The following is a 9,049-nucleotide window of genomic DNA, read 5'->3' on the forward strand; positions in this document are numbered from 1 at the left end:
GAAGTCTGGACACCATTTTTGGTCAGAAGAAATCTGAGGTGGATTATTATTATATGTTTTGTGTCACTACCCACTATGGTAAGAAGAGTTGTGAGCAACAAGGGAACTTAAGAGTTGAGCCAGCAGTTGAACACATGCTTTAGAACAATCTAGATTCTACATGGATGGCCGGCACAATGGTAATGAAACCTTTGTGCAGAGAATATTGTTTTCAGGTTTTGACCATGAAAATATCCCACAAAGCAGCTTTAACCCATTGAAACCAGATGTTGAGAATAATAGCTAAAGAGTACATTTTACCATTTTAAAATCTTTCTGCAGTAGCTCTTTGACCCATGCACAAAGAATGAAGAGGAGCAAATTCTTCTTGTTTATACACTTCTAAAATCATAGGGCTCTTTAAGGAAGTACAACTAACTTTTCACCAATTGTATTCATGTTATTCATGATAGATAATAGATGTTTGCCTGTGTGACTGGATTTAGTTTAATCAGATAGAAAACTGAATCACTTCCTAACAAGGTTAGCAGCAATCAAATATAACATTACAACATGTTAAATACAAAGAACGTGAATTATCACAGAATTTCTGCTTCTACATCTTGGTGGCACCTCGAGCCATGATGGACTTCTTAGTGTTTCTCTCAGGTCTCAAAAGCATTATGTAACACTTTGGTCCAAACAGCGCCACCAAAAGGCCAAAACTAGATGCTAAAATAGCAAACACCTCCACTACATCTGCATATTTGCCTGGAGAGCTGATGTATGCTGGGATGAAGGCTATCCACACGGCACAGAAGATCAACATGCTGAAGGTGATTAACTTGGCTTCATTGAAGTTGTCTGGAAGATTCCTTGCCATGAATGCTAGGATGAAACTGAGGAGAGACAGTAAACCAATATAACCCAGTAAGACTGCAAAACCTACTGTTGATCCTACGTCACACTCATAGACGATCTTATCACTGTAGTATTGAGTGTTTTTATGAGGAGTTGGAGAGGCAGACACAAGCCAGGTTAAGCAGATAATGGCCTGGATAGCAGTAAGAGTCAGAACGGTTCCTCTCTGCTGCACAGCACCGAAAAACCTCATAATGTCTGCTCCTCCAGGCTTGGAGGTCTTGAACACGGCCAACACCACCATAGTCTTTACCAGAATACAACTGACACTAAGCACAAAACTGATCCCAAACACTGCATGTCTCAGCTGGCAGGTCCACATTCTGGGACGACCAATGAACAGAAGAGAACACAAGAAACACAGTTTGAGAGACAGCAAGAGTTGGTAGCTGAGTTCTGAGTTGTTGGCGCGCACCATGGGCGTGTCTCGATGATAGATGAAGATTCCCAGGACAATAATACAGGTAAGAGTGCCTAGCAATGAGATGGTTGTCAAGGAGATACCCAGGGGCTCAGGGTAAGAGAGGAACTCCACGATCTTAGGGACACAGTGGTCACGCTGGGGACTGGACCACAAGTCCTCTGGACAACTGGTGCACTCTGTAGAGTCTAACAAAGAGGAAAGGTTTAAAGAGAGAGAGCGATGTCAAGTATTGCCAGCACTGGTCGCTGGCTCAGGAGCCTGAGCCAAATTATTAAAGGATGCCCTGGTTAGATCTGGGCCAAGTGGTGTGATTCCAGACACATTTCAACAGAAATATCCCTAAGAGCCCCGACTGTTGGCATATCGATCTGAAAGCTTAAGTTTCTAGTCTTCTTGTAGTTTGGGTGTGGAACGAGTAATGTAAACCTACCAGTCTCATTGCTGACCTCTCCCTCAGAACAAGCAATGCAGTCAAAGCAGCAGACAGGTTCTCCTTTCCTTTTGGCCACACGGGTTCCAGGAGAACAGCTCTCACTGCACACTGACCGAGGAGGCTGCAGTGGAAAGCAACAGTCATCAATTTAACTCTAAACTAAATTACATTCACGTCATGAGCTCAATATTACATATTTTAGAAAGATGAAATTACTTTTGCGGGTTCAAAGTTCCAGGAGATTGTGTCTTCATCAAGGATGAGTTCTTCATCTCCGGGGGCTGACTCCTTGACCTCACCAACAGTGTGAATATTTGTGCTTCCATTAGGAAGCCACGCCCAGTTCAGTATATCCAAGATTGGTAAAGCATCACCATTCTCATCAAATGATACAGGATCACCAGTAGATGTGGTGAAATTGACCTTTTCCAGGTAATAGAGAAGCTAGAAATGGTGAAGAGCACAATCATGAAGTGCAAGAGACTTTAAAAACCTATTTAAGTGTGACAGTGTGACAGGTGGCATTGCCTTTAACAGTCGGTTACGCTATGCCATATGCTCTCTCTCCCTTAACAAAACAAGAATACAAGAACTGCTGGGGCAAGCATTCCATAAAGACAATGGGGGGTGAGTTTGAATCGGTGTTATTGCTCCGCTTACCACAATGAGGCGCCTATGTAATGTCAGCCACATCACATAACCTTTGATTGCCTTTGAAAAAATATATATTTATTACACATACAGTAAGTATCACCCACATGTTACTGATTATAGAGAATGTTATTTTATTGCAATCCGTTCTTTAATTCCTGTGTAACCGGAAGGTTCCCAGTTAGATCCTGAGCTCCCCCAGAGTTTGTGTCGAAGTGTCCTTGAGCAAGATGCTGAATCCATAATTGCTCCAGCAAATATGTCTTACTAAATAAAGTGGCTTTCCTTTGATTCATTGACTACAGCTCGGCGTTCAATACCATAATTCCCCTCAAACTAGACATCAAGCTAAAGAGTCTGGGTCTAAACTCAAGCATTTGCAGCTTCCTGACAGAAAGACATCAGGTGATGAGGATGGGAACAATGGGCCTCATTCGCCAAAGGTTCTTACAAAGAAATGCGGGAGGGTTGAGTTGATGTTAACATCCTGGATGCCCACGGCGTGTGCATAAGTCAGACTCTTTATTTAATGTTGACACGTCTGATAAGGTTTTATATTAAACTGTATGGGACTGGCGCGACTGAAGAGAAGTCCGGTTTCCCTATAGAGGCCAGTGTTATGAAATTTATCTTGTAATCTACTCCAGATCATGTTCATGTTTAAAACGAGCCCTCTACCGGCCGTAATTTTTCTGTTCTGATTGAAAGAAAATACGATCATTCGAAAATGTCAGAAATACTCAGATTACATTTACTCAGATTACTTTTACCCCAAGCGTCCAAAATATGAAAAAAAACAATAAAATACCGTGGCACTTGGTGATTAAATCATTGTTTAATCGAAGGCACTACGCCTACATAGAATTTTTTTTCTTTTTTTTTACAGACATGACAGAACCTGTGGCTGTCTAGCGTAGTGGTTAGAGCATATGCCTTTAATGCAGAAGGTTGGTGGATCAAATCCTGCCTGGTGTTGATATAAGCATAAAACCATGAAATTTGGTAGACTTGTACAGTTTGGGTCCCTGAACATTGTCTGACATGGAGCCTTCCCCAAAATGCCCCTCCTTGATGCCTATTTTAATATCCGCCATTACTGAATAATGTATTTTGCATCATAACTCCTGAACCAAGCATTATAATACAAACTATGTGATGTCTACACCTATGTTGTGATGGCCAATAAATACAATGATGTTATGTACAGCATCATAAACTGTCCAGGTGAATAGTATCACAGTATTTTATGTCTGTTGTAGAGGTCTTCGGACCTGCCCGAGATCCGAAATTACCCGCGATCCGACCCGCCGGGGGACGGGGCCGTCTGCCCCGGTTCCCGGGTATCTGATAGTGAAGTCGCCAGTTCCTGTTACCCGAGAGGAGCCGAGTCAGGCCGAGATTGAATGAAAGAGAACGCAACAACTGCACCAAATAGATAACGCCACACGATGGCACTAAAGATGCAGCATGTAATCTGATGCATTGGTTGTGAAGTTTAGAACTCACTTAGTCACAACAACACTGTATCAGTTGGATTGTTATTATTATCAAAGATTGTTGATATTAACGTAACGTTTTGGTTAATGGTTTACAATGGAGTTGTCATTGCGTGTTGTCATGCTCTGCACTAATGGACACTCAAAGCGGAAAGATATAATGAACAACACATGCGACAGAAAACGATAGCATTAGCATTGGCTAGCCAAAGAAGAAGGAATAAAAACATGTATTTATTTGTATTTACAAACTGTCCGCATTGACTGGTCTGGGAAAAGATCATTTTTTGACGAGATGCACAGCGCCTCAGCGCTGATGCAGCTGCAACCATGACGACGTTAGGTAAGAAAGACGTCTCATACAACTCTTAATATAATAACGTTGGCATTCTTTCATTTCGGGGCCACAGGTTCGGGTCTCGGATCTCTCGTTCTGCTCGGGTATCGGATCAAATTTTTCTAATAACAGGCGGGGCCGTTCGGATCGGATCCATCATGTCTCGGGGCTGCTCGGGTAACGGTTCTCAAATTCCAAATGATAGACGGGGCCATATGGGTCCGGGTCCATTTCCCCCGGGTCCTTTTGGGTTCGGGTAGTTCAAATTGGACCCGTGAAGACCTCTAGTCTGTTGCATATATAGTCTTTTGCATACAAGTTGTGTAGAGGCCAATTTGTACTTTTACCTATAACTCCACCGATTAGTGTAACACTTTGTATGCATACTTCCCAGAGGCCAAGGAAAAACCTGTGCATCTGCCTTTTATAGCACCACCAAAAGGCTGACTTATAGTATGTAAAACACATTCTTCAATATTACTCCTTCAGGTTTTATCCAAAAATCACACAAATCAGTACACAGTATCTCTACAGTGATGTAATCATGACGAATTTGTCCGATAAGTCATATTCTATCTAATTGGCTAACATTGGATTCCAAAGTTTGCAGGATTGCTCCTTTTTGAACAAAATGCCTCAAATCATGAATGCAGCCTGCTATGTGTGCGAAATTTTATACACACATTCCCACTAGGCCAAGGAACAGATGCCACCCTTCTCACATTGGCCTGTTATAGCGCCACCAGCAGGTCACCTTGCCGTGAAAGGCCCAAGAAAGCGTGGCACCCTTTTCACTTTGGCCTATTATAGAGCCACCAGGAGGCCAAAAAAATCTACCTTATCTGCCAGAGACCTGCTGTCAGTGCTCGTTGCTCACTGCTTCCAGTTTTCTTTTTCCACTTTTCTTGCTTTTCCTGCTTTTTTCCCTTCCTACTTTTTCTGGCTTGGCCACTTTATCGCTGCTTGCAGCTATATTTATTATTATTATTTTATTCTACATGAATTCCCTACATTGAATCCAACTAGAAACATTTACAGGTCAACTGAATTAATATCCCACCTGCCATGGCTGTATTGTCTGCAGACTGGCACAGCTGTGCCCAGTGAAAGGCCCTCTTCCGGGCACACACTGCAACATGTCATGCAGGGCATGAGCAAGAGCGTACACAGCCTTGTATACATTATAAACTCCCCTGAGTTCAGACAACTCGAACAGTGGAGTTTCTGCTGTTGCCAGGTCCTCTTGTCCAGTACACACCTTTCCACCTGCATCCACCCAACCTGACGGAAGAGGTGCAAATTTACACTGAAATGTATGCTCCCAAAACTGCCTCACCTGAAGAAACAACAATGAAGACATAAGCATACATAACATTGATTGATTGGTTGATTAATTGATTGATTGATTGATGGAATACTTTAGTAACAGTTTGCAAATAAGTACAGTGGTACAATTATGCAATGGTGCTGAAAGGATAACAAAAGGATCCCTATAAGGGCTTGTTTCCATTGGTGTCCTATGTGGGGAGCATGTCGCTGTTACTACATGTCATCTTTCCGACACCTGACTCTAACCCTCACCCTAACCCTAACCTCCATGGAGTGAGTTGCTAACCCTCCGGTCGAAATGATGGTCGTTCGAAAGAGCGCGATTTTGCCTCCTGTGTGTTCCATTCATACAATATTATACAATACTCTGAAAGTATCATCAACACGAGTAGCAATAAAGAAACGTACTAGAAGCTTATGGAGAGGAGGTTTGCAGATGTAATTTGGATTAAAAGAAAAGCTTAAATGCAAAATTAGACAACATACTTACGATGTTATCTTCATGGTTGTTGTCAGGGTTGTTGTCGGGACGTATTTTCAACAAGAAGTCTTTGAGACCTGGTATCTCTCCACGACGGATGGCAAAACCCAGCATGCCTCTGAGGTAGGGCACGTAGTGAGGAGCCTGGAGATGAGAGTCTGCTGTCCAGCCTGAAGTGGCAGATAGAATCCATTGAAGACCTCTCACATTCTGCCTTACCACCTGTTGATAGTATTGAGATATTGTATATCTTTTTTGTTAATGTATTTTAATGTCTTAGAAGATGTGAAGCGTCAGCTAATGGGGATCCGTTTAAATGAACAAACAAAAAAAATACACAGCTGAATTGCAACTTATGTTCACTCATGTTCGTATAGATGTGCCATTTCAAAACTTCACACGTCCTGCCATTGGCACAAAAGTAGATTTCCAGTGGATTGGCAGAACATTGAGCCTGTAGATCAGCTATTTTTGCTATTTTATCTGACGTTGAAGTTTAAATCTACCTATGAAGGTCCATTCTGCTTTTCATTGGGAATGTGGTATCTTGCTGTAAAAAAGTGATATTTTGCCATTTGCGGGTTTCTGCAAAAAATATCCTAAATTTTCCATAAAATCTGAAAGGTAAAACAGGGGAAGAACCCTGTGGATTTTTGCAGGATTCTTCAGGAAAAGTGCAGTAAAGCTTGAAATAGCACAACTGTACTTCCCATATATTCTCATTTTAGATTCCTCATTTTGAATCCCTGAATTGTATCGTAACACAAACCTCCCCGAAGACATTATGACAATAGGTCCCATATCCAAATACAATGACCACACGAGCTGTGGACGTCTTCATCACAGTGACAATCCTCTGGAGTTTAACCAGGTCATTGTTAAAGGGCAGAGCCTCTGCATAAGCCACACAACCCAGACCAGACTGGTCCAGGTCAGACTGGAGTAACAGGGCAGCATCACGTCCAGCTTCATCATCACTAAACAACAGTCCTACCCAGGTCCACCCAAACCTCCTCATCATCTGGAGCAGAGCTCGCACCTGATTGGATAAAGAATGGAGGGAAAAGGACTTAGGTTAGATTAGTCACATATATTGTAGGGGTAAATCCGTGAATCTCCTACGTAGATTCTACAACGGAAATCGTGTCTTTTAATGCTTTAGTAGCAGGGTTACTACTGGGATTAGTTCCCCACCTTTTCCAGAGTGGTCAGAAAGGTGGTCCACATTCATTTTCACAGCATGTTTATCTTTTTATGATCAATAAATCATTTATGTTCTGGTTTGGATCAATGGAACTAACGTAGTATACTTCAAGATCCTATTGATCTGCATCACAATCAAAAATACCATTTAAACACACACACACACACACACACACACACACACACACACACACGCATGCACGCACGTACCACGTACACACACACACACACACACACACACACACACACACACATGCATGTGTGCAAACACGCACACAAATACACACCTCGAAGGTCCTACTTGGCATTGTTCTAAAGAAGGATGGGAATTGAGTCAAGTCACTGAGACAGGAACAGGCAGCAAAGTAACTTATCTGAAGAAAAACAAAAAAAACAACAACACATCTGTTCTGTAATAATGCAATATATATATATATATATATATATATATATATATATATATATATATATATATATATATATATATAGTAGTGCTCACTACGTCCGCCTCTGGCCTCCTGAAAGGTGAGTTTTCAGTTTGGGCCACAGGCCCCAGTTTTTTTTACTCCTAATGTATTGGCTACACATTACTAAGAACAAATACCAGTAAGACTCCCTAATCGGGAGATAAGCGACCGTCACGTCGCATACACAAACTTTAGAAGGCAGTCGTAGCCAATCAGGAGGGAATATGGGAAATGGGACAGATCCATGTTGATGACATGACTTTAGAGATACTGTGTACCACTTTGCGTGATTTTAGGCCAAAATCTGTAGGAACAGTGTCCAAAATGTTGTTTTGCTAAAATCGGACTGATTGTGGCGCTAGAAGAGGGCCATGTGAGAAATGAGGGGTGGAGGTTGTGAGTGTGTGCAAGGTGTGTGTGCAAAGTTTGGCATGAAGAGGGGCAACAGTGCCGGAGATAAGAGTAGGGCAAAAGTGTGATGTGACGGACAGCCGGACAGCCGGCGTACCTTTCCATAGTAACTTGCGACCTGACGGTCGCGAAAAAGCATACAAAAGAGGCCATGGTAAAAGTGGGATTCAAGTAGGAAACTTACCATTGGCATTGTGTACAAACCTAATATTCTAGAGATGGCAACAGAACTCTTTGAGGTAGAAGGACCCACCATGCCCAGCACTGGAGGAGGGGAGCCGACACAGCTCTCATCCAGTGTAAAGTGCTGCTCTCTCCCATTGATCAATGACATCGCACCAGAGAGTGCAACTCCAAGCGTGAAACAAGTGTCATAAATGCTGTATCCTAGAGTCACATTGGGCAGCAGGCTGGGGTTTCTGTTGATCTCATCGATAGCAAACGCCATGGTCTGGGACATTCTGAACCCAGAAGTGTGAAGACTAACACACAGAATGACACCGTAACTTATGAATATCGGTGCTGAAGAAACTTTTGTTTAATACATGAATCAATGCCTTCATTTGTCTTACCACAGTCAGTGTCACACAAACGTAGCAAGTAGCCGATCTACAAGCTCACGCAACGTGTTGTGAGCTTGTAGATTGGCAGTTTTTTTGTGCAATTTTTAAAGAAAGTATTTACATCAAATGTACGTGTATGACTATTGAACTCATTAAAAGTACTGTATTAATAGCAACAGCTTGTGACTAAATAATAACCACAATGGATCCATCAAAAACATACAAGCTTTCCACCCGACAGCAATTATAGGTATAGAAATATACAACATCGACTAAATCATTATCAAAACAAGGTCATTGCTCTCTTGCTTCCTATTTCTGATACTCACACATAGCAAGTGGGATCCTGTTCCT

The 9,049-nt window shown here is 42.1% G+C and overlaps 1 protein-coding gene across 1 annotated transcript; it reads right to left on the minus strand.

The window, feature by feature from the left end:
* Positions 1-595: 595 nt before the first annotated feature.
* Positions 596-8,580, minus strand: LOC308288861 (extracellular calcium-sensing receptor-like; the record flags this gene model as incomplete). Its single annotated transcript, XM_080730336.1, has 5 exons — positions 596-1,438; positions 1,974-2,201; positions 6,061-6,221; positions 6,874-7,090; positions 8,386-8,580. 5 exons carry the CDS (start codon positions 8,578-8,580, stop codon positions 596-598), a joined length of 1,644 nt encoding a protein of 547 aa, XP_080586462.1.
* Between the last annotated feature and the right edge of the window lie 469 nt (positions 8,581-9,049).

Source organism: Nannobrachium achirus (assembly GCF_963921795.1).
Source record: "Nannobrachium achirus genome assembly, chromosome: 7".
NCBI lineage: Eukaryota > Metazoa > Chordata > Actinopteri > Myctophiformes > Myctophidae > Nannobrachium > Nannobrachium achirus.